General features: G+C 43.4%; 2 protein-coding genes and 1 long non-coding RNA gene across 6 annotated transcripts; 2 read left to right on the plus strand and 1 right to left on the minus strand.

Moving 5' to 3' along the window:
* The first annotated feature begins 599 nt into the window (after nucleotides 1-599).
* On the plus strand, nucleotides 600-5,647 carry LOC124011115 (syntaxin-5-like). 2 transcript variants are annotated; one of them, XM_046324151.1, is made up of 11 exons: nucleotides 600-735; nucleotides 1,236-1,471; nucleotides 1,592-1,662; nucleotides 2,328-2,383; nucleotides 2,489-2,559; nucleotides 2,772-2,888; nucleotides 3,005-3,061; nucleotides 3,282-3,366; nucleotides 3,496-3,602; nucleotides 3,674-3,795; nucleotides 3,910-5,647. In XM_046324151.1, the coding sequence occupies exons 2-11, from the start codon at nucleotides 1,409-1,411 to the stop codon at nucleotides 4,067-4,069; spliced, it is 909 nt and encodes a 302-aa protein (XP_046180107.1). In that variant the 5' UTR covers nucleotides 600-735; nucleotides 1,236-1,408; the 3' UTR covers nucleotides 4,070-5,647. The 2 variants fall into 2 exon arrangements, with proteins under 2 accessions (XP_046180107.1, XP_046180108.1); XM_046324152.1 differs by having other exon boundaries at nucleotides 618-735; nucleotides 1,241-1,471.
* Nucleotides 5,648-5,794: 147 nt separating this feature from the next.
* Nucleotides 5,795-15,249, minus strand: LOC124011116 (protein RD3-like). 3 transcript variants are annotated; one of them, XM_046324154.1, is made up of 6 exons: nucleotides 15,083-15,249; nucleotides 13,044-13,152; nucleotides 11,618-11,725; nucleotides 11,151-11,266; nucleotides 10,670-10,974; nucleotides 5,795-6,514 (listed from the first exon to the last, which is right to left on the minus strand). In XM_046324154.1, exons 5-6 carry the CDS (start codon nucleotides 10,972-10,974, stop codon nucleotides 6,148-6,150), a joined length of 672 nt encoding a protein of 223 aa, XP_046180110.1. In that variant the 5' UTR covers nucleotides 11,151-11,266; nucleotides 11,618-11,725; nucleotides 13,044-13,152; nucleotides 15,083-15,249; the 3' UTR covers nucleotides 5,795-6,147. The 3 variants fall into 3 exon arrangements, with proteins under 3 accessions (XP_046180110.1, XP_046180109.1, XP_046180111.1); XM_046324153.1 differs by lacking the exon at nucleotides 11,151-11,266 and having other exon boundaries at nucleotides 11,298-11,725; nucleotides 15,083-15,247; XM_046324155.1 differs by lacking the exons at nucleotides 11,618-11,725; nucleotides 13,044-13,152; nucleotides 15,083-15,249 and having other exon boundaries at nucleotides 11,151-11,279.
* Nucleotides 15,250-17,913: 2,664 nt separating this feature from the next.
* On the plus strand, nucleotides 17,914-25,200 carry LOC124010380. Its single transcript, XR_006834423.1, has 3 exons — nucleotides 17,914-18,166; nucleotides 18,660-18,921; nucleotides 25,079-25,200. It is a non-coding gene; the product is annotated as an uncharacterized LOC124010380 (long non-coding RNA).
* Nucleotides 25,201-25,779: the final 579 nt, after the last annotated feature.

Consider the following 25,779-nt stretch of genomic DNA (forward strand, 5'->3'; position numbering starts at 1 on the left):
ACCTCGTGCTAATCGCATTAGCCTGCGTTAGCTCAACCGTCCGGTGGGGGACCCTCCGATCCTGAAGAAGTTTTAACTGCCTTGTTCAGGGGCAGAACAACAGATTTTGACCTTGTCAGCTTGGGGATTTGATCCAGCAAACATTCGTTACTGTTCCAACGCTCTAAACACTAGGCTACCTGCCGCATCAGTAAGATTGGATGAAATGTAAGTCACAGAAAATAAAGGTTGTAGAGGCACCTGCAGAGAAGTATTTGGGTGTACGAGTTTTCATATCAGAAGAGTTACAGGGTGTAGAGTTGTGGTTTGCCGTTCTTCCAGGTCCTTTGCCTGAGGTAGGAGTAGATAGGTTTAAGTAGTGGAATTGGGTGGGTTAGATGGTAAGGTATTTGTTTATGATTTATTTTTTTTTTTTCCAAGCCAAGTATAAGGGATTTTATACCCTAGTCGGTGGCAGTAACGCAAAATGTATTGTATGTCAACCGCCTTTAAACCTAGAAGAAACAATAATAAAACAGCAAGTTGGCTTGAATACTGCATTAGTTGACATATCTGTTTACAAAACATAACATATGGCGACATCTGGTGGTGTATTTTGGCTGGGGCTGAAGCAGTGGTGGACGTGGCAATGACGTCAGCATCCGGAAATGACCCGGATTCAAACTTTCATTCCATCAGACTCGGCTTGCTAAAAACATCGATATATCTGTGAAGTCTTGTGGAAGTTCGAGAATAGTAAGTTGAATTGTATAACGTTTATCGAGTAAAACTAGATATATACGTTTGATTTGAGTGGTTATGAGATAAAGTTTTCGTTCTTCAAAGAAAACATTCAAGCCACGTCGCTAGGGTTAGCAAAACATCATCAGCTGTGATGGAGTCGCCTCTTTAAATAACGTTAGCTTGGAGTAACGAAATAGCTCAATGCCTAAGAACATGTAAATGACAACAGTTTTTTTTCTAGCTAATCTTAGCAATAATTTGATATGGTATTACTGTCATGCTCGTGTCTGGTAACATTTGTTTCTGTTTCAGTGGTAATGTTGTCGATGCTAACATTAGCTAACTTGCTACTAGCTAGCTATTATGGGGGGGGGGAGCTGAATTGCTAAATAAAACCGAGACGTAGTATTGGTAAATATCTAACTAGATAAGTTATTTAGGCAGCGCGGGGCATCGGTGACCACCTAGCAAAATGTCACTTTACTTGAGTTAGTTTCTGTTCCTCCTATCAGTACAGATGTGTGTACATTGATTTCTGTATATGTGAACATCAATGGACACGGATCGACGCCTCGCTGTTAGGAGTTGACGTCAGGAGGTGTAGCGACTTTCCACGGAGCACGGACCGTCTCCAGGACACTACCAAGATCATTCAGACCCTTCCTGGTGATATACCTGCACCAGGATGACGTGCAGGGATCGCACCAATGAGTTTCAGTCCGCTTGCAAATCCCTACAGACCAGACAGGTATGTAGGTATGGGAGACCCAAGGGCAGTGATGTTGAAGTAGCCAAATTTATTATGCATTTTCCCTCATGTAATCTGGAACAATGATCACTATTTTCATGCTTCTCTCTCGTTCTGCAGAATGGTGTTCAGCCCACCAAGCCGGCACTTAGTGCTCTCAAGCAACGCAGTGACTTCACCCTCATGGCCAAGTGAGTCCGCCACCAATCTCACCCAAAGAGCCAGCCAACTCATTTACAGTGCACAACCCATGTTCTCAGAGGTGTCGCTGACACTTGTGTGTCTGGTTTGAAGTTTAGTAAATGGCCAGTTGTTGCTGTTAGTTTCTCCATGGTGTTTTGATCACATTGTAGCTCAGTGTGATCTCTTTGGAATGCAGTCTGTTCTTTTCTGTTATCTTACAAATCAAATTGTATTGGTTGCATAGACATATTTAGCAGATGTTATGGCAGGTCCCGTGAAATGCTTATGTTTCTAGCTCCAACAGTGGAGTAATACCTAACAATACAAAACACACATCTCAAAAATAAGAAATATCAGAATGACCAAGGTCAGATTCCGGAATATAAATATATATTTATGCATACAATGGTGTGTATGGACAGTATATGAATAAAAAAAGTGTGTACAGGAGTAGTTATATAGGATGAGCCTTGACTAGAATACAGTATATACATATGAAGTGGGTAAAACAGTATGTGTTCCATGACAATGTACATAGGGCAGAAGTCTCTAAGGTGCGGGGTAAAGTACCTGCACCTTCATGCAGCTATGTACATGCGTTAGCAGATTCCTTTCACTGTTTACATGTTTTGGCCTATGACTGATGCCAATCTCCTGTTTTGAATCCTTCCAGGAGAATAGGAAAAGACTTGAGTAATACGTTTGCTAAACTAGAGAAACTCACTATATGTAAGTATATAGCAATATTTATGTTTTAACATTTCTCATGAATAACAATTTTGAGTAACTTGTTTTGTCAAATTTCTTGATATATGACTGTTTTGACCTTTTTAGTGGCTAAAAGAAAATCTCTATTTGATGACAAGGCAGTGGAGATTGAAGAGTTAACCTACATCATCAAGCAGGTGAGATTTTGTTTTTGCGTTGACACAGATACCATAAAAACAGTCGGCTGTCTCTCGTCATTAACTATAAATGGCAAACATGATGACCAGTCAGTCAGGTGAAATCTCTAGTCAGAGGCAAACTTGTCTGTTTTAGTGGGCGCAGTCTATGTTTAACTGTTTTGTGCCCTGTTTGACTCTCTTCTGTATGTCTCCCACTATTCCCCTCTCAGGACATTAACAGCCTGAACAAGCAAATTGCCCAGCTGCAGGATCTGATTCGTTCACGCGGAGCTCCCAGCGGCAGACACATCCAGACCCATTCCAACACCATCGTCGTCTCCCTGCAGGTCTGACTGCCAGTGCTTCTACTGCATTATGTAAATGATGTGGATGAGTAAAATGATGTAGCCATATGAAACCTGAGGCTTTAATAATCAACAACCAGGTTTTTGTTTTGTTGCAGTCCAAACTGGCATCCATGTCCAATGACTTCAAGTCGGTTCTAGAAGTAAGAACAGAGGTAAGATTCACTGGAACTTCCAGCCCCTGGAACTTTCTGCCACTGAACCTGAAGAATTCTAATAACGCTAGGTTGAGTTTGTCGTTCTTTCTCTTTCGTTCTCTTTCAATTTGATTGAAGGGATTTATTGGCGTGGGAAACACATGTTAACATTGCCAAAGCAAGTGAAGTAGATAATAAACAATAAAAATGTACAGTAAACATGATACTCTGTCCCTAGAACCTGAAGCAGCAGAAGAGCAGGAGAGAACAGTTCTCTCAGCCTCCTGTCTCCTCTTCTTCTCCTCTCCTCGCCAACAACTTCAGTAAGATAGAACACCATGTTTATCTCACCTTCAACCTCTCATTCCTACACCAGATAACTTCACAAATGTCTCTTGGAATTTCAATCACCAAACTTTTATTTTCTATCAACTGACCATCTCCTCTGCCAGAGAGTTCAGTGTTGATGCAGGATGAGTCCAGGAGTATGGGGGGTGAGGTGGCCATCAACATGGACAACCAGTCTAACCCTCTACAGCTCCAGCTCATTGATGAGCAGGTACAAACACTTTATTATCACCTGTATTGTGTCTGTCAGTGTTACTATAATGCTGTTTCTCTGTGGTGCAGGACTCATACATCCAGAGCCGTGCAGACACCATGCAGAACATTGAGAGCACCATCGTAGAGCTGGGTTCCATCTTCCAGCAGCTGGCGCACATGGTGAAGGAGCAGGAGGAGACGGTTCAGAGGTGAGGGATGGAGAGAGACGTGGGGGGGGGAACAGAGGAGGAACTTTGAGATGCTTGAGCACTGCCAGATCTTTATCTAAAGCCCTATGTGTTTGTTCCTGTCCTCTCCTGTAGGATTGATGCTAACGTGGAGGACACTCAGCTCAATGTGGACATGGCTCACACAGAGATCCTAAAGTACTTCCAGTCTGTGTCCTCCAACCGCTGGCTTATGGTCAAGATTTTCCTCGTCCTCATCGTCTTCTTCATCGTCTTTGTGGTCTTCCTTGCCTGACCAGGGAGAAACGACAGAGAAAGAAGGGAATCATGAAGAAGAGAAGGAAGGGGGAAGTCTGAGGTTGTGTCACTCCTAGTGTCTCTTCTGATAGGTTGTCACTCCTATAAAACAGTAGTCGAGCAATAGTTCAGGCGGGGTCATGCTGTCTGAAATAAGACAATGGGAAAGCTTGGACTGAGATGAGGGGTTGCCACAGCAACAGTGGGAATGGAGTGTTATTGGACGGTTTGGGACTTGAGGTTCAGCAGACCAACAAATTATAGTAGTTCTCCCCCCACGGAGATTAAGGAAATACCTGTAATGAAAAGGATATGGTATTGAAACACTTTATAGTATGACCAGAATTCTTGTCATTCTGTTCTTCATTACTTTAGAGACTAAATCATCATAAAACATTTAATCAAAAATTGCTATTTAATGGTTTGATTCTGCAAACTAGTTTTGGTTTTTGGTTCATTTGATTTTATGCCTCGTAATGTTGATTGGTGGAAAGACAGGAAGGGCTTACTCATTAACTTCCTGTCTGTGAGCACACAAAATACTGGAGTTTTCTTTCTCATATTGTAATGATGTATTCTAGTTTTTGTTCCTCATTATTATCCTCTTATTAAAGAGAGGGACTTTAAGCACTTCTCGCTCTATCATTCACACCACGCATGAGTGAAAACATTTTTTGTTTTGCTTGGGGACTTTCACGCTTCCTTATTTGACAAATGGGTACTTTCAATTTCAAAGAAATGTGACAAGACACCTGTGGTATGAGCTGTTGTTTTATGAAATACAGGAGGTTTAAAGGTGGTTTAACCTGAAGAGGACATTCCCTTCATAGATCCAATCATAAACACAATGTGACGAGTCCGACCCAAACACTTTATAACAAGTTACATAACACTGTTATTGCAGAATGAACAGTTTAGATTATCTGCTTTACCTGCCAGCAAGTCAGCTGGGGTCACTTTGAATACTGTTACCTGTTGTGTGTCCCAAATGCCACTTCCTATACAGTGCACTACTTTGATCAGAGCTTTATGGGCCCTGGACAAAAGTAGTGCACTAAATAGGGAATCGGATGAGTCTCAAATGGCACCATATGTCATTACTTTGTATTGTCACTTGAGAGAAACCCTTATTAACAGGTTATAACAGCTGTTATTAACAGGTGACATGTTGATGGTTCTGACGCAGTATGAAGGGCTGAATGTACACTAGTGAAGTGACTCTATCAATCCTCTCTGCAACTGGCCAGTTTGGACCTTACTGCTTTATTGGAGACTGTCCTCTTCCTCTCTCTCTGAGGACAGGCGTCTCTGAGGACAGGCGTCTCTGGGGACAGGCGTCTCTGGGGACAGGCGTCTCTGGGGACAGGCGTCTCTGGGGACAGGCGTCTCTGGGGACAGGCGTCTCTGGGGACAGGCGTCTCTGAGGACAGGCCATTATTTAACGACCAGAACTTTGTTAATAAGGAAACACTCCTATTTCTTCCCTTTTTTTTGCCAAATGCCTTGACTTCTACAGTGTATAAAGTGCTAATATATTGGAAATAAGTGCATATTAAAAAATAACTATGGGGAAGTACAAAGGACTCTAATTCTTTACTGAGTAAGAGTATTATAGAAGGTTAATATAATTAACTTATAGAGTAAGAATCACAACCAAAGGACTGGAACAGTAGTAGTAATGGACTCATTGTATTGAATCCACACAAACTCATTATCAAGGATCTGTTGAAAAATAAGGTTTTATTTTATGCATTCAAAATCAAGTTAATTTTGCATTTCAAGTGTTCACACGTTCAGAAGATGTAATTCACAATAAAAACAATGTTTGAAATATTATGGCATACATCTGCTGGCTAAGCTTGCATTTCCAATCTAGTAGATGTTTAATACAGCTGCATCTTTTTGTCTAAAGAGTAAGTGGAAATCTGCTGAGGTGTGAGCTGTCAATGTTGCATGTCTCACCTTGAGACATATTTGACTTCTCGACATTCCTTTCTTTGCCCCATTCCTCCCTTCCTCAATCAATCAGATGTATTTATAAAGCCCTTTTTACATCAGCAGTTGTCCCTCCCTTTCTCAGCCAAGCGCACTCTGTTCGGTGGGGGCGATATCAGGCATGCTCATGCTCCTCCCCTTCCTGGCCGCTCTCGCCACATTCGCTGCTCCCTCCTGCTCCTCCACCTCTTCCTCGTACCAGCTTGACTCCTCCTGCAGGTTGCCGCGCGACCCGCACAGGCCCCCGCCCCTGAAGGGTGCGGGGCGTAACTTGGAGCGGAAGGTTACAAAGGAGAGGCTCTTGCTGCGTTGTTTGTCCCAGCCGGCTGACCTCATCCTCATCTCCTCGTTCTCCTCTTCTCCCTCCACACAGTCATGTAGAACCGTGCGGAACAGACGAGCCACCTCGTAAACTTCCGGCTCGGTCTTTGTCACCAGATTCCTGAACCTGGGTAGAGGACAAAGGTAAAAAAGGAGTTTGTTTGATGTTGATAGAGAGATAAAGGTGGACCTGTTGAGGACCTATCTACCTGAGACATTCAGGATAAGTGGACAAATGACGCAGATGCTAAACTACAGGACTGTTTTTCTAGCACAGACTGGAATATGTTCCGGAATTCTTCCCATGGCATTGAGAAGTATGGCATTGATCCCGCTATGCCCTCCGATGACTCATCAAACAGGCAAAGCGTCTACAGGACTAAGATTGAATCGTACTACACCGACTCCGATGTTCGTCGGATGTGGCAGGGCTTGCAAACAATTACGAACTACAAAGGGAAGCACAGCCATGAGCTGCCCAGTGATACAAGCCTACCAGACGAGCTAAATAACTTCTATACTCGCTTCGAGGCAAGCAACACTGAAGCATGCATGAGAGCATCAGCTTTTCCTGACAACTGTGTGATCACGCTCTCCGTAGCCGATGTTAGTAAGACCTTTAAACAGGTCAACATTCACAAGGCCGCGGGGCCAGATGGATTACCAGGACTTGTACCCTGAGCATGCTCTGGCCAACTGGCAAGTGTCTTCACTGACATTTTCAACCTGTTCCTGACCGAGTCTGTAATACCAACATGTTTCAAGCAGACCACCATAGTCCCTGTGCCCAAGAACACCAAGGTAACCTGCCTAAATGACTACCAACCAGTAGCACTCACGTCTGTAGACATGAAGTGCTTTGAAAGGCTGGTCATGGCTCACATCAACACCATTATCCCAGAAACCCTAGACCCACTCCAATTTGCAAACTGCCCCAACAGATCCACAGATGATGCGATCTCTATTGCACTCCACACTGCCCTTTCCCACCTGGACAAAAGGTACCCCTATGTGAGAATGCTATTCATTGACTACAGCTCAGTGTTCAACACCATAGTGATCTCAAAGCTCATCAATAAGCTAAGGACCCTCGGACTAAACACCTCCCTCTGCAACTGGATTCTGGACTTCCTGACGGGCCGCCCCCAGGTGGTAAGGGTAGGTAACAACGCATCCGCCACGCTGATCCTCAACACGGGGGCCCCTCAGGGGTGCGTGCTCAGTCCCCTCCTGAACTAACCTGTTCACCCATGACTGCATGGCCAAGCACGACTCCAACACCATTATTAAGTTTGCCGACGACGCAACAGTGGTAGGCCTGATCACCGACAACGATGAGCCTATAGGGAGGAGGTCAGAGACCTGGCAGTGTGGTGCCAGGATAACCACCTCTCCTTCAATGTGATCAAGACAATGGAGGTGATTGTGGACTACAGGAAAAGGAGGACCGAGCAATTCCCCATTCTCATCGATGGGGCTGTAGTGGAGCAGGTTGAGAGGTTCAAGTTCCTTGGTGTCCACATCACCAACAAACTAACAAACTAACACACCAAGACAGTCGTGAAGAGGGCACAACAACGCCTATTCCCCCTCAGAAGACTGAAAAGATTTGGCATTGGTCCTCAGATCCTCAAAAAGTTCTACAGATGCACCATTGAGAGCATCCAGACTGGTTGTATCAATGCCTGGTATGGCAACTGCTTGGCCTCTGACCGCAAGGCAGTACATAGGGTAGTGCGTACACCCCAGTACATCACTGGGGCCAAGCTTCCTGCCATCCAGAACCTCTATACCAGGCAGTGTCAGAGGAAGGCCCTAAAAATAGACTGTTATCTCTGCTTCCGCAAGGCAAGTGGTACCGGAGCACCAAGTCTAGGTCCAAAAGGCTTCTAAACAGCTTCTACCCCCAAGCCATAATACTCCTGAACAGCTAATCAAATGGCTACCCAGACTATTTGCATTGAACCCCCCCCACCCCCATTTTTATGCTAATTTATTCTTCTTTCTATGCATAGTCACTATACTTCTACCTACATGTACATATTACCTGGACTAACCGATGCACATTGACTCTGTACCGGAACCCCCTGTATATAGTCTCCACGTTGACTCTGTACCGGAACCCCCTGTATATAGCCTCCACATTGACTCTGTACCGGAACCCCTGTATATAGCCTTCCACATTGACTCTGTACCGGTACCCCCTGTATGTAGCCTCCACATTGACTCTGTACCGGAACCCCCTGTATATAGCCTCCACATTGACTTTGTACCGGAACCCCCTGTATATAGCCTCCACATTGACTCTGTACCGGAACCCCCTGTATATAGCCTCCACATTGACTCTGTACCGGTACCCCCTGTATATAGCCTCCACATTGACTTTGTACCGGAACCCCTGTATATAGCCTCCAGGTTGACTTTGTACCGGAACCCCCTGTATATAGCCTCCACATTGACTCTGTACCGGTACCCCCTGTATATAGCCTCCACATTGACTTTGTACCGGAACCCCCTGTATATAGCCTCCACATTGACTCTGTACCGGAACCCCCTGTATATAGCCTCCACATTGACTTTGTACCGGAACCCCCTGTATATAGCCTCCACATTGAATCTGTACCAGAACCCCCTGTATATAGCCTCCACATTGACTCTGTAGCGGTACCACCTGTATGTAGCCTCCACATTGACTCTGTACCGGTACCCCCTCTATATAGCCTCCACATTGACTCTGTACCGGTACCCATTTACATTTACATTTAAGTCATTTAGCAGACGCTCTTATCCAGAGCGACTTACCACCTGTATATAGCCTCCACATTGACTCTGTACCGCTACCCCCTGTATATAGCCTCCACATTGACTCTGTACCGGTACCACCTGTATATAGCCTCCACATTGACTCTGTACCGGTACCACCTGTATATAGCCTCCACATTGACTCTGTACCGGTACCACCTGTATATAGCCTCCACATTGACTCTGTACCGGTACCACCTGTATATAACCTCCACATTGACTCTGTACCAGTACCCCCTGTATATAACCTCCACATTGACTCTGTACCGGTACCACCTGTATATCGCCTCGCTACTGTTATTTTATTGTTGCTCCTTAATTATTTGCTATTTTCTATTTTTCTTTCTTTCTTTCTTTCTTTCTTTCTTTCTTTCTTTTTTACTGCAGTTTATTTTAAATACTTTCTTAACACTTATTTTTCTTAACTGCATTGTTGGTTTAGGGCTTGTAAGTAAGTGTTTCACTGTAAGGTCTACACCTGTTGGTTTAGGGCTTGTAAGTAAGTGTTTCACTGTAAGGTCTACACCTGTTGGTTTAGGGCTTGTAAGTAAGTGTTTCACTGTAAGGTCTACACCTGTTGGTTTAGGGCTTGTAAGTAAGTGTTTCACTGTAAGGTCTACACCTGTTGGTTTAGGGCTGTTGGTTTGTAAGTAAGTGTTTCACTGTAAGGTCTACACCTGTTGGTTTAGGGCTTGTGTAAGTGTTTCACTGTAGGTCACCTGTTGGTTTAGGGCTTGTAAGTAAGTGTTTCACTGTAAGGTCTACACCTGTTGGTTTAGGGCTTGTAAGTAAGTGTTTCACTGTAAGGTCTACACCTGTTGGTTTAGGGCTTGTAAGTAAGTGTTTCACTGTAAGGTCTACACCTGTTGGTTTAGGGCTTGTAAGTAAGTGTTTCACTGTAAGGTCTACACCTGTTGGTTTAGGGCTTGTAAGTAAGTGTTTCACTGTAAGGTCTACACCTGTTGGTTTAGGGCTTGTAAGTAAGTGTTTCACTGTAAGGTCTACACCTGTTGGTTTAGGGTAAGTAAGTGTTTTGTCTACACCTGTTGGTTTAGGGCTTGTAAGTAAGTGTTTCACTGTAAGGTCTACACCTGTTGGTTTAGGGCTTGTAAGTAAGTGTTTCACTGTAAGGTCTACACCTGTTGGTTTAGGGCTTGTAAGTAAGTGTTTCACTGTAAGGTCTACACCTGTTGGTTTAGGGCTTGTAAGTAAGTGTTTCACTGTAAGGTCTACACCTGTTGGTTTAGGGCTTGTAAGTGTTTCACTGTAAGGTCTACACCTGTTGGTTTAGGGCTTGTAAGTAAGTGTTTCACTGTAAGGTCTACACCTGTTGGTTTAGGGCTTGTAAGTAAGTGTTTCACTGTAAGGTCTACACCTGTTGTATTTGGCGCATGTGACAAATACAATTTGATTTGATGTGACAAATACAATTTGATTTGTACATACACCTCTCTGACACTAATAAGGTACAAAGTCCCACCTAACAATGACAGGGCCACACTGAGATGGTGGCACCCTTTCACACAGGTCCTGCAGCTCTATCAGATCTCGGGGGGTCAGCTCGTAGGGTTGGTGGGTGGGGGCAGTGGCCAGCCATCTATAATCAGCAGAGGAGGAGCTGCGTCGGCGCCGGCCCTCTTGTGTCACCCTCTCCAGGCGGATACGTTCGGTGCGCTTCACCATGGCACCCAGCTCCAGCATCAGAGTGTTGGTGACTAGTTCTTCTGCCGTACGCTGTCCAGGCACCTTCGGCTCCAGAGAAAACACTGCTGACCAGGGGAACATCTAGGGATGGGACCAATACATGTTCTTGAAACTGTTTTCATGCTGCAAATTCATGCTATACGATACAGGATATTAATACGAAACATTTTTGAAGTAAATGTTTTATGCATCTTAATTGTTTAAATGTGTTCTTAAATCTTAATCAGATAAGTGCTTCATTCGGTAAAGAAACATACCTGGGGATGCTTGATTGAGAGAACTGCAACTACAGGTAATTAGAATCACTGCAACAACGTATTTTTGTCTTAAGATGTCCTGCCCTTTTCAAGACACCATGTAAAAGTACATTTACCTGTAGTCAAAACAGAAGTTTGATAGCTTACCTTTACAAAATTCTATGAGTCAATTATTGAATAGTCTCTTTGTTTGTTACAAATCCTCTTCTTATCAATATGCAGACAATGACATCATTTCACAGTATAAAAATATGTTTCTGTTGTCTTTGGTATGCAACTGGAAAAAATGTACTGTTAAACAGAAAATCTAAAAATCTAAGCTCTTTCACACTGATAACTGACCACCTTGCTACCTCGAAGGTCCGTGGCAGATAGGTGTGTGTGTTTGTTCGGGATTGACAATGAATGTAATCCTGTATTAAAATACAGAGTGATTGACAGGTATTTTACCTCACAACAGGACTAACCTCATAAGCACACATGGAAGTGTTGCTAGACGTGTCAGTCTGTACATATCCAGTCAGCCAACTAGAGCAGCGTAGCAGCAGGGGGTAGCAGCAGTTTTGTTCTGTCATCTGTGAATCAAAACAGAGACACTGGACCTTAAATATACAGTAAAACACAAGCAATATCTTCAGCGAGGAATCCTGATTAATGACTCTACTTAGATGCTGGTTGGTAAAGGAATGGTGTGGGTTTTGTCAATGATACTTGCATTTGATTAAATTGAAATGATAAACCTCAGATAAATGTTTATAGAACCCCTAGACCGATAGTGAGCTGAGTGTGACATTGGCAAGGTATTTCTACTCTTCCTGGAAGACCTAGGCACATATAGGAAAACTACCTCATTAGTGACAAAATAGTAACATCAAAAACTATTATATTTAGATCATGATCATCGTCCTAATAACTCCGATGCAGTTCCAGGTATCGTCGTCTGGATTTGAGCGTAATCTGAGATTAGGTCTGCGCATGAGGTAAAGCCGCCTCAATGCTGAGTAGTGTGGAAACCAAGGGGGGTTAGAGAAGTAACCATATCCCCATATGTGTATATATATGTGTATATATAGAGAGAGAGAGAGAGAGAGAGAGAGAGAGAGAGAGAGAGAGAGAGAGAGAGAGAGAGAGAGAGAGAGAGAGAGAGAGAGAGAGAGAGAGAGAGAGAGAGAGAGAGAGAGAGAGAGAGAGAGAGAGAGAGAGAGAGAGAGAGAGAGAGAGAGAAGCAGAAAAGGAGGGAGAGCGAAAGAGAGAGAGAGAAAAAAGGGGGGGACAGAGAGAGGAAGAGAGAGAAAGAAAGAGTGAGGAAGAGAGAGTGACGGCTGGTGGATGAGATTGCTGTAGCCTACTAATGAGTGAGACTGAGTTGGATGGGTGGGTGGATGGGGGTAGGGGGGAGCATCACTCAGATGGCATATACTGGATGACACAGTCATGTTATGTAATCGGGACATGATTGTTATAGTCTGAACATTTCTTTCAGATGCATGTGTCTTCATATCAAATGTTCAAAAATGTGTTGTCCTTGACCGTGGCAATTTATCAATATGTATCTGTTTCACAAACTCGTCAGTGGGCCTAATATTATAATATGACATAACATGGACAGAATCTGTATCCAGAGATAATGAAGGATCTCTTCATATTTTCTGCAATGATTATAATGTCTGAAATGATTGATAATATAATAACTTGTGGTCGAAGACTAAGGAAAAGCTTAAAACCCCCTCTTGAAAATCTTTCTTTCTATTTATAGTGTCATCATACAGTACAATCTTTCATCGCTAGGTGTCATCCAAGAGGTCTTAATTTCCTCCTCCATTCTGACCACACGTCACTGACCGCCGCCTCGTGTCAAATAGTTTTTGTTGGCTTGGGCTGCACGAGACTCACATTTTTTTTTAGCATGCAGTTGTTGAGTTGAAACGCTAGCAGATTTTGAAGCCATCACCAGTCACGCTGCTGCAGAAATACTTCCATTAAACCTATATTCTGCTGCCACCTGTGAAGGAACAAATGTGAGTGGATCTGACGTGGCGTTGGAGCATTTTGATTTTACATCAGTATAAACTGGATCTGGACATATAGTGGGGCAAAAAAGTATTTAGTCAGCCAACAATTGTGCAAGTTCTCCCTCTTAAAAAGATGAGAGAGGCCTGTAATTTTCATCATAGGTACACTTAAACTATGGACAGACAAAATGAGAAGAAAAAAAATCCCCAAAATCACATTGGAGGATTTTTAATGAATTTATTTGCAAATTATGGTGGAAAATAAGTATTTGGTCAATAACAAAAGTTTATCTCAATACTTTGTTATATACCCTTTATTGGCAATGACAGAGGTCAAACGTTTTCTGTAAGTCTTCACAAGATTTGTCACACACTGTTGCTGGTATTTTGGCCCATTCCTCCATGCAGATCTCCTCTAGAGCAGTGATGTTTTGGGGCTGTTGCTGGGCAACACAGACTTTCAACTCCCTCCAAAGATTTTCTATGGGGTTGAGATCTGGAGACTGGCAAGGCCACTCCAGGACCTTGAAATGCTTCTTACAAAGCCACTCCTTCGTTGTGTTTGGGACCATTGTCATGCTGAAAGTCCCAGCCACGTTTCATCTTCAATGCCCTTGCTGATGGAAGGAGGTTTTCACTCAAAATCTCACGATACATGGCCCCATTCATTCTTTCCTTTACACGGATCAGTCGTCCTGGTCCCTTTGCAGAAAAACAGCCCCAAAGCATGATGTTTCCACCCCCATGCTTCACAGTAGGTATGGTGTTCTTTGGATGCAACGCAGCATTCTTTGTCCTCTAAACACGACGAGTTGAGTTTTTACCAAAAAGTTCTATTTTGGTTTCATCTGACCATATGACATTCTCTCAATCTTCTTCTGGATCATCCAAATGCTCTCTAGCAAACTTCAGACGGGCCTGGACATGTACTGGCTTAAGCAGGGGGACACGTCTGGAACTGCAGGGTTTGAGTCCCTGGCGCCGTAGTGTGTTACTGATGGTAGGCTTTGTTACTTTGGTCCCAGCTCTCTGCAGGTCATTCACTAGGTCCCCCCGTGTGGTCCTGGGATTTTTGCTCACCGTTCTTGTGATCATTTTGACCCCATGGGGTGAGATCTTGCGTGGAGCCCCAGATCGAGGGAGATTATCAGTGGTCTTGTATGTCTTCCATTTCCTAATAATTACTCCCACAGTTGATTTCTTCAAACTAAGCTGCTTACCTATTGCAGATTCAGTCTTCCCAGCCTGGTGCAGGTCTACAATTTTGTTTCTGGTGTCCTTTGACAGCTCTTTGGTCTTGGCCATAGTGGAGTTTGGAGTGTGACTGTTTGAGGTTGTGGACAGGTGTCTTTTATACTGATAAAAAGTTCAAACAGGTGCCATTAATACAGGTAACGAGTGGAGGACAGAGGAGCCTCTTAAAAAGAAGAGGTGTGTGAGAGCCAGAAATCTTGCTTGTTTGTAGGTGACCAAATACTTATTTTCCACCATTCATTAAAAATCCTACAATGTGATTTTCTGGATTTTTTCCCTCATTTTGTCTGTCATAGTTGAAGTGTATCTATGATGAAAATTACAGGCCTCTCTCATATTTTTAAGTGGGAGAACTTGCACAATTGGTGGCTGACTAAATACTTTTTTGCCCCACTGTAAATGGTAACTCATGTCTACCTGTCTAATGGTTCGTCTGGATTGGCTAATTTTAACTAGCTGGCTGGCAAGATAACCCATTGTAGGATTGTCAATACTGTCTAGGTGGCTAACGTTTTGTCCTTTCTTTCTACTGTCATTACATATCTAGCTAAAGTAAAGATACATTGATACTAGCTAGCTAGCTTACTATTTGAATATTCAAAACAATGCCATTGAGTGTTACATGGTGTGTTTCAGTGAATCAAACAGACAACAATATTGTCTTACTCCACAGTCCTGATTTCATCCAAGTGGTGGTTGAAGACGAGCGTGACAATCCTGGCTAGAGACCGATTCTGAATATTTTCCTGTCTTGTTCGTCTGAGGGACATTGCCGCTGCTGTCTCCTAAACACGTTATTATTTATTGTCAAGCAGTATTTCCAAGTAACTTTGTTGCTATGATCAGTTGTATCTAAATACTGTAAACAGTTTTGAACTTTGAGCTGTGAATTGCACTATGGCCTCTACCTAGAATGAAGGAAGGTTTAAAAACAGCACGTTACTTGGCATACCTTTCATTCTAACCACAATGTGATTGTTGTCACACTAGAGAAAGACTGAAACAATAGTTTTTGCAATGCCTGCCATACATAAGCCAGAGGAGCTGTCTCAACCTTAGGCTCCTCCAAAAGTGAAAACATGCACACGGTGTTGTGTAGAACAATAAACATAAGACTAAACACTCATTTAAGTTGGATTTGAATCCAGCATGCCTCCTGAAAAGTATCTTGTCCCTGAAGAAGGCTGTCTGTGTTGTGTTAATGTGCTGGTGGAAACTGACAAGCTTGGTTACGCGGTTGAAACTAAGGCCAGCTGTGAGATAGATTGAAACATGTTCAGATGTTTCTTTGTCCTATTTTTTCTACTTTATTCAACATCACTGTCTCTTTCTATTCCAGCCTTAACTTCCTGGGGCATATTGGTCTTACCAGGCTGGTTCTCCAGTGTACCAACCCTGGTGTCTGAGAAATCTACCCTGATCGGGAGGGGATGAGCTGGGCAGAGGAGGACTGGACAGTGGGCCTGCCTGGCCGGGCCCTGCAGAAGGTCAAGGAGCTGCAGGTCCAGCAGGAGAGGCTGAACAGAGAGAGACAGCAGAAACAGCTGCAGCTGGACAGCACGCAGACAGATGTTTCTTTGTCCTATTTTCTACTTTATTCAACATCACTGTCTCTTTCTATTCCAGCCTTAACTTCCTGGGGCATATTGGTCTTACTCTCAGTGTACCAACCCTGGTGTCTGAGAAATCTACCCTGATCGGGAGGGGATGAGCTGGGCAGAGGAGGACTGGACAGTGGGCCTGCCTGGCCGGGCCCTGCAGAAGGTCAAGGAGCTGCAGGTCCAGCAGGAGAGGCTGAACAGAGAGAGACAGCAGAAACAGCTGCAGCTGGACAGCACGCAGACCTCCCTCAACAAACAGACTATCAAGGTACGAGGCCTATGTTAAGTTAAGGTATTGTGTTCAGTTCACGAGGCAGACAAAGTTGTGATCTGAGTTAGGTGATGATTACTGTAGAGAAAGGATATTGAGCTGTAAAACAACAACAATACAGTACTTTGCTCAGCTGGTTTAATACTCTTAACATGCTTTTCCTCTCATGCTATAGCCTAAACACCTGTCTGTTGTTGCTTTTAGCCAAATGCTATGTTGTTGTCATGCCAAGTTGGTTAAAGCAAGAACAGACTGGCACCTAGACTAGTGTGTACTACTACTATGTCAGGAAGTAAATGGTGTTTTTCTGGTGTATTCTTTAAATGGTTATTTCCTGGTTTCCTGACATTATTGAGCTGATATCTACCCTCTCTCTGTCTGCCACACTCCTTTACCTCTCTCTCTCCTCTCCATCTCTCCTTTCCTTTGTCCTCCTCTCTCCGTCTGCCCGTCTCCTTTACCTCTCTCTCTCCTCTCCATCTCTCCTTTCCTTTCTTCTCCTCTCTCTGTCTGCCCGTCTCATTTACCTCTCCTCTCTCCTCTCTCCTCTCCATCTCTCCTTTCCTTTCTGCTCCTCTCTCCGTCTGCCCGTCTCCTTTACCTCTCCTCTCTCCTCTCCATCTCTCCTTTCCTTTCTTCTCCTCTCTCTCTGTCTGCCCGTCTCCTTTACCTCTCCTCTCTCCTCTCCATCTCTCCTTTCCTTTCTTCTCCTCTCTCTGTCTGCCCGTCTCCTTTACCTCTCCTCTCTCCTCTCCATCTCTCCTTTCCTTTCTTCTCCTCTCTCTGTCTGCCTGTCTCCTTTACCTCTCCTCTCTCCTCTCCATCTCTCCTTTCCTTTCTTCTCCTCTCTCTGTCTGCCCGTCTCCTTTACCTCTCTTCTCTCTGTCTGCCCGTCTCCTTTACCTCTCCATCTCTCCTTTCCTTTCTCCTCCTCTCTCTGTCTGCCCGTCTCCTTTACCTCTCCTCTCTCCTCTCCATCTCTCCTTTCCTTTCTCCTCCTCTCTCTGTCAGCCCATCTCCTTTACCTCTCCTCTCTCCTCTCTCCTCTCTCCTCTCCATCTCTCCTTTCCTTTCTTCTCCTCTCTCTGTCAGCCCGTCTCCTTTACCTCTCCTCTCTCCTCTTCATCTCTCCTTTCCTTTCTCCTCCTCTCTCTGTCTGCCCGTCTCCTTTACCTCTCCTCTCCATCTCTCCTTTCCTTTCTCCTCCTCTCTCTGTCTGCCCATCTCCTTTACCTCTCCTCTCTCCTCTCCATCTCTCCTTTCCTTTCTCCTCCTCTCTCTGTCTGCCCGTCTCCTTTACCTCTCCTCTCTCCTCTCCATCTCTCCTTTCCTTTCTCCTCTCAAGTGTGGTCCTGTGTAGCTCAGTTGGTAGAGCATGGCGCTTGTAACGCCAGGGTAGTGGGTTCGATCCCCGGGACCACCCATACGTAGAATGTATGCACACATGACTGTAAGTCGCTTTGGATAAAAGCGTCTGCTAAATGGCATATATTATTATTATTATTATTATCCTCTCTCTGTCTGCCCGTCTCCTTTACCTCTCCTCTCTCCTCTCTCCTCTCCATCTCTCCTTTCCTTTCTCCTCCTCTCTCCGTCAGCCCGTCTCCTTTACCTCTCTCTCTCCTCTTCACTCCCCTCTTCTGTTTGCCCATCTGCTCTCTACCTCTCCTCTCTTCTTCAGTATGAGGAGGTGCGCGGGGAGCTGCAGTGTGTACAGAGGGAGTTACAGGGGGCTCGTGAGGAGGTGCAGGTAGGTGTCTGTGTGCGGGAGCGTCTCTCTCAGGATCTCCAAGTGAAACACACCCAGGTGTGATCACTGGAGGGACAGCTGGGCTTGGCACGAACTCTCACACACACCCTCAAAAAGGATGTGAAAAGGTGAGTAGCAGCAGCTATGGACATTTGACATGCAACATTTTAATTTACCGGACATTTGACATGCAGCATTTTTATTTACTGGACCCATATGCATTTGGTCCAGTAACCTGATTAGGGCTTCCACCCACGGTGCTCTGAATGACAGAAATAAGGGTTATAATATGGCAATTCATATTAACAGAACATGCAAGTCGAGGATGCAATGATGTTCTGTCCTTTTTACCGAATTCTGATGTGCACTTTGAACATGTTAGAATAACTGTAGGTGGGAGGCAGGGATACAGAGGCGAGAGGGACAATAAAGCATTACACGTCAGAGTGAGTTCAATACCTAAAACTGAGGCCTTCTCAGCACAACCAGCCACACATGTTCTGACCACACTGTATTCTCTGTCATCCTACCATATGTGTTCCCAGTTCTATAACCCAGTGTTGTAGCTGCACTTGTTTTCATTCCTCTTTTCTCATCCCACCTTTTTCATCCCACCTTCAGCAACAGCTCAAGTTCTCAGACCCTGGCGTCTCGCCCACGCCCATGTTCCCACAACAACAAGCCAAGGGCACGCCCCACCGGTGTCCGTCCCACCAATCAGACTCCTCCACTCCCTCGGCTGTGTTTCTGTGGGAACGGGACGACCAAAAGCCTTAATTCGCTCCTCCTCCATCTCTCCCTCTCCCCTCCAGCAATGTCATCAGACGAGGACAGGATGCTGGGGGTTGTGGGATGTTGGAGGACATCGGGAGAGAGACAGACAGTACGTGTCAGTTTGTCACCTTTGTTATCACTTATTGCCAGTTCAGTGGCAACTCAGTTCATGTGTTCTGATGTCACACTCCACTCCAAGCACCTTGGTTTATCATATACTGTATGTCCCAATATCATATATTTGATACATTCTGAAGTCTGACTTCAAATCTCTCTCTAGTATTTCCAATGATCTGAGGATTTGTTCCCATTAGTAGGGCAATAATATATGGGTTGTATTTGTTTCCATTAGTAGGGCAATAATATATGGGTTGTATTTGTTTCCATTAGTAAGGCAATAATATATGGGTTGTATTTGTTCCCATTAGTAGGGCAATAATATATGGGTTGTATTTGTTTCCATTAGTAGGGCAATAATATATGGGTTGTGTTTGTTTCCATTAGTAGGGCAATAATATATGGGTTGTATTTGTTCCCATTAGTAGGGCAATAATATATGGGTTGTATTTGTTCCCATTAGTAGGGCAATAATATATGGGTTGTATTTGTTTCCATTAGTAGGGCAATAATATATGGGTTGTATTTGTTCCCATTAGTAGGGCAATAATATATGGGTTGTATTTGTTTCCATTAGTAGGGCAATAATATATGGGTTGTATTTGTTCCCATTAGTAGGGCAATAATATATGGGTTGTATTTGTTTCCATTAGTAGGGCAATAATATATGGGTTGTATTTGTTTGCCTTAGTAGGGCAATAATATATGGGTTGTATTTGTTTCCCTTAGTAGGGCAATAATATATGGGTTGTATTTGTTTCCCTTAGTAGGGCAATAATATATGGGTTGTATTTGTTTCCCTTAGTAGGGCAATAATATATGGGTTGTATTTGTTCCCATTAGTAGGGCAATAATATATGGGTTGTATTTGTTTCCCTTAGTAGGGCAATAATATATGGCTTGTATTTGTTTCCCTTAGTAGGGCAATAATATATGGGTTGTATTTGTTTCCCTTAGTAATATATGGGTTGTATTTGTTTCCCTTAGTAGGGCAATAATATATGGGTTGTATTTGTTTCCATTAGTAGGGCAATAATATATGGGTTGTATTTGTTCCCATTAGTAGGGCAATAATATATGGGTTGTATTTGTTCCCATTAGTAGGGCAATAATATATGGGTTGTATTTGTTTCCCTTAGTAGGGCAATAATATATGGGTTGTATTTGTTTCCCTTAGTAGGGCAATAATATATGGGTTGTATTTGTTTCCATTAGTAGGGCAATAATATATGGGTTGTATTTGTTCCCATTAGTAGGGCAATAATATATGGGTTGTATTTGTTCCCATTAGTAGGGCAATAATATATGGGTTGTATTTGTTTCCCTTAGTAGGGCAATAATATATGGGTTGTATTTGTTTCCCTTAGTAGGGCAATAATATATGGATTGTATTTGTTTCCCTTAGTAGGGCAATAATATATGGGTTGTATTTGTTTCCCTTAGTAGGGCAATAATATATGGGTTGTATTTGTTTCCCTTAGTAGGGCAATAATATATGGGTTGCATTTGTTCCCATTATTAGGGCAATAATATATGGGTTGTATTTGTTTCACTTAGTAGGGCAATAATATATGGGTTGTATTTGTTTCCCTTAGTAGGGCAATAATATATGGGTTGTATTTGTTTCCCTTAGTATGGCAATAATATATGGGTTGTATTTGTTTCCCTTAGTAGGGCAATAATATATGGGTTGTATTTGTTTCCCTTAGTATGGCAATAATATATGGGTTGTATTTGTTTCCCTTAGTAGGGCAATAATATATGGGTTGTATTTGTTTCCCTTAGTATGGCAATAATATATGGGTTGTATTTGTTTCCCTTAGTAGGGCAATAATATATGGGTTGTATTTGTTTCCCTTAGTAGGGCAATAATATATGGGTTGTATTTGTTTTTTGAGTGCTGGTTTGGAGCAGGAAGGATGCAGTTAAAGTTCAACCAGTGAAGACAGCTAGCTTCCTTTTGACAGCAGGAGGGCAGAGGGAGACACAGTCCAATGTTTGCTTTAGGTGTGAGTCAAAGAGAGTGTGTTTAGCCTGAATACCCCCCATTGTCTTAACTGCTGGTCGGCTGACAGCTGGCTGCAGTGATGGGCTTTGTGTCATCCTGTATGGCTCCAGACACATTGAATTACTGGCCTTTCAGTACAGACACTGCGTTCTTCAACAGAGACAAGACTGCTCAAATGTACTGTGAAATTAGCTCAACATGGATTTCACATGACTTGGAATCCATTGGAATTGTGAAACCCCAAAGTAATTTGGGAAACAGAGCTGATAGTGCATTGACAGTTGACCGACTCCCCTTAGGACATCTGTATGTATTGTCCTACTTTCACAATCACCAACAGTTGACCGACTCCCCTAAGGACATCTGTATGTATTGTCCTACTTTCACAATCACCAACAGTTGACCGACTCCCCTAAGGACATCTGTATGTATTGTCCTACTTTCACAATCACCAACAGTTGACCGACTCCCCTAAGGACATCTGTATGTATTGTCCTACTTTCACAATCACCAACAGTTGACCGACTCCCCTAAGGACATCTGTATGTATTGTCCTACTTTCACAATCACCAACAGTTGACCGACTGACCCCTAAGGACATCTGTATGTATTGTCCTACTTTCACAATCACCAACAGTTGACCGACTCCCCTAAGGACATCTGTATGTATTGTCCTACTTCCACAATCACCAACAGTTGACCGACTCCCCTAAGGACATCTGTATGTATTGTCCTACTTCCACAATCACCAACAGTTGCTACAGTGGTGTTGTTGTTTTTGGCCCATCCACCACCACTGTTCAGAGAACAAAATAAACATTGTTTTTACAGCTTATTCTTTTGTTGCTACACGTACAGTCTACACACATGTTATGAACATGGCCCTTTTATTTGTATTTGTATTTTTTACAGTAGTTACATAGCAAGAATAAAGTCATTTGACATTTTGATATACATTATGTTTTCAGTCATAAATATTGCAGAACATGAGCTTTTAGAGCATCCCCTCAGCTACTCAGTCCATTCCACCTATCTCCATAACCCACCCCTCAGCTACTCTGTCCATCCCACCTATCTCCATAACCCACCCCTCAGCTACTCTGTCCATCCCACCTATCTCTATAAACCCACCCCTCAGCTACTCTGTCCATCCCACCTATCTCCATAACCCACCCCTCAGCTTCTCTGTCCATCCCACCTATCTCTATAAACCCACCCCTCAGCTACTCTGTCCATCCCACCTATCTCCGTAAACCCAACCCTCAGCTACTCAGTCCATTGCACCTATCTCCATAACCCACCCCTCAGCTACTCTGTCCATCCCACCTATCTCCATAACCCACCCCTCAGCTACTCTGTCCATCCCACCTATCTCTATAAACCCACCCCTCAGCTACTCTGTCCATCCCACCTATCTCTATAAACCCACCCCTCAGCTACTCTGTCCATCCCACCTATCTCCATAACCCACCCCTCAGCTACTCTGTCCACCCCACCTATCTCCATAACCCACCCCTCAGCTACTCTGTCCATCCCACCTGTCTCTATAAACCCACCCCTCAGCTACTCTGTCCATCCCACCTATCTCTATAAACCTGCCCTCTTCTGATTTCCGTGGGACATATTTTTTTCCAACTGTGCTGTTTCACATAAATTCTGAACCGGTTTAATCGCATAGTATCTACAACTTGTAAGTTAAAGATCAATATTTTTACTAATAGTATTATTATATTGTTGATCAATTGACTATTGCTATTTGTAGGGTTCATTTTAACTAAATAAAACATTTGTTTGTTGCTTTTCTTGAACCTGTGAACAAGCTACATGGGGCAACACCAGAATAAGTCATCTATTGATGCTGTCTCTATGGTAGAACATCTGCAGAGCTGAGATAGTTACAGTGGAGGGTGAAAGTATTCAGCCCTTTTGGAATGTTTCCTATTTTGTTGTCTTACAACCTTGAATTCAAATGGATTTTGGGGGGTTTGTATCATTTGATTTACACAACATGCCAACCACTTTGAAGATGGAAAATATTTTTGATTGTGAAACAAACAAGAAATAAGACAAAAAACCTAACTTGAGCGTACATAAGTTTTCACCCCCAAAGTAAATACTTTGTAGAGCCACCTTTTGCAGCAATTACAGCTGCAAGTTTGGCACATCTAGCCACAGGGATTTTTGTCCATTCTTCAAGGCAAAACTGCTCGAGCTCCTTCAAGTAGGATGGGTTCCGCTGGTGTACAGCAATCTGTAAGTCATACCACAGATTCTCAACTGGATTGAGGTCTGGGCTTTGACTAGGCCATTCCAAGACATTTAAATGTTTCCCCTAAAACCATTCGAGTGTTGCTTTAGCAGTATGCTTAGGGTCATTGTCCTGCTGGAAGGTGAACCTCCGTCCCAGTCTCAAATCTCTGGAAGACTGAAACAGGTTTCCCTCAAGAATTTCCCTGTATTTAGCGCCATCCATCGTTCCTTCAATTCTGACCAGTTTTCCAGTCCCTGCCGTTGAAAAACATCCCCACAGCATGATGCTGCCACCAGCATGCTTCACTGTGTTCACTGTGAGATGATGTTCTCAGGTTGATGAGAGGTGTTGGGTTTGCACCAGACAGGGTTTTCCTTGATGGGCAAAAAGCTCAATTTTAGTCTCATCTGACCAGAGTACCTTCTTTCATATGTTTGGGGAGTCTCCCACATGCCTTTTGGCGAACATCAAACATGTTTGTTTATTTTTTTCTGGCCACTCTTCCGTAAAGCCCAGCTCTGTGGAGTATACGGCTTAAGGTGGTCCTATGGACAGATACTCCAATCTCCACTCTGAAGCCTTGCAGCTCCTTCAGTATTATCTTTGGTCTCTTTGTTGTCTTTCTGATTAATGCCCTCCTTGCCTGGTGTCGTGGAAAATTGCAAGATTATGTTTAATGCTTGTATTACATTATAATAGTTGTTACATTCGACAGAATAGAGTATTATGTGTGCGTGTTCCACTGAGGATGGGCCTCTATGAGATAGCACTGACAGAGGAGATTTACGATGTCTTTGGGTAATAAAGCCTAAAGAGCATTCCAGATAACATGAGCTAATGGTTCTGTTCTATGCCGTATCAGGGAGAGACGGTTCCCTTTTGGAGTGAGGTGGCCAGACACTGGTCTTTACAATGAGAGCTGTTGACACGGCAGTAACTGTCTGCTGTGTTTTATAGATATCTTTCATACAAATGTTAACCTTTGTGAACTGTTCCTAAAATCGGTGGTTCATCAGTGTAAGTTGAGAGGGCTGTATCTTGGCTATTAAAGACCTTTATACTTTTCTGTTGGTACTTTTCAATGGTTCATTAGAGAAGACACATCATTGAAAGATAAAAAGGCTATTACAAAGCTCTTATTAAAAAAGATGTAGTTTAAGTGTAACTCTGACTGGTGTGTAGTTTGTAACTCTCCTCATTTGGTAAAGCAGAAAAATTCCTTTGACACTGGTCCATTCATTTTGGTGGGCGGCTCTCTCTTGGCAGGTTTGTTGTGGTGCCATATTCTTTCCATTTTTTTTAAATAATGGATTTAATGGTACTCTGTCGGATGTTCAAAGTTTCTTATTGTTTTATAACCCAACCCTGATCTGTTGGAGAGCTCCTTGGTCTTCATAGTGCCGCTTTCTTGGTGGTGACCCTTGATTAGTGGTGTTGCAGACTCTGGGCCCTTTCAGAACAGGTGTACAGTGCCTTGCGAAAGTATTCGGCCCCCTTGAACTTTGCGACCTTTTGCCACATTTCAGGCTTCAAACATAAAGATATAAAACTGTATTTTTTTGTGAAGAATCAACAACAAGTGGGACACAATCATGAAGTGGAACGACATTTATTGGATATTTCACAATTTTTTAACAAATGAAAAATTGGGCGTGCAAAATTATTCTGTTCTCTGACCTCCAGAGAACAGAGTCTACAGAGGGCCAAGGACGAACTGAGGCTCGCTCACATGCGCATCTCACAGGGGAGTGATCGGGTATGGATGCACACACACTGTATGAAACACACAGCGGGAGTGACTGCCAAACACAGACACGAGTGTGACAGCAAGGCAGAGGGACACAGTCACATCTATCACACATTCAGTTATACTGTGTGTCTCCTCTCCAGGCCCAGTCGTTGGAGCAGCGTGTGAAGCAGCTGCAGGAGGAACTGAAATGTCAGGCACAGAACAGCAACGCACCAGAGACCTGGACAAGCAACACCAGAGACCTGGACAAGCAACACCAGAGACCTGGACAAGCAACACCAGAGGGTGAGGAGGGGGTGGGTGTGTCTGAGGGTTGCATGCACCCCTCCACTGTGCGTTAGATGATCTGGAGAAGGACAACCAAAGGGTGTGGGTGGGGGGGGTGTCTTATATCTCCATGTAGCTACACACCCAGGTGTGATTTTTACATTTACATTTAAGTCATTTAGCAGACGCTCTTATCCAGAGCGACTTACAAATTGGTGCATTCACCTTATGACATCCAGTGGAACAGCCACTTTACAATAGTGTATCTAAATAAAAATCTAAATAAAAATATTGTTTACATGCGCACTTACAAGCCTGTTCCCAACAATGCAGAGTTTAAAAAGTAAGACAAATATGTTCAATAAAGACAGAGCATTCAAAGTTTTCAGACCCATTCCCTTTTCACACGTTTTAAAATGTTACAGCCTTATTCTAAATGTTTTCCCTCATCAATCTACACAAAATACCCTATAATGACAAAGCAAAAACAGGTTTTTAGACAGATTAGCAAATGTATTAACAATAAAAAACAGAAATACTTAAATTCAGACCCTTTGCTATGAGACTTGAAATT

This window comes from Oncorhynchus gorbuscha, linkage group LG23, assembly GCF_021184085.1.
Source record: "Oncorhynchus gorbuscha isolate QuinsamMale2020 ecotype Even-year linkage group LG23, OgorEven_v1.0, whole genome shotgun sequence".
Lineage (NCBI taxonomy): Eukaryota > Metazoa > Chordata > Actinopteri > Salmoniformes > Salmonidae > Oncorhynchus > Oncorhynchus gorbuscha.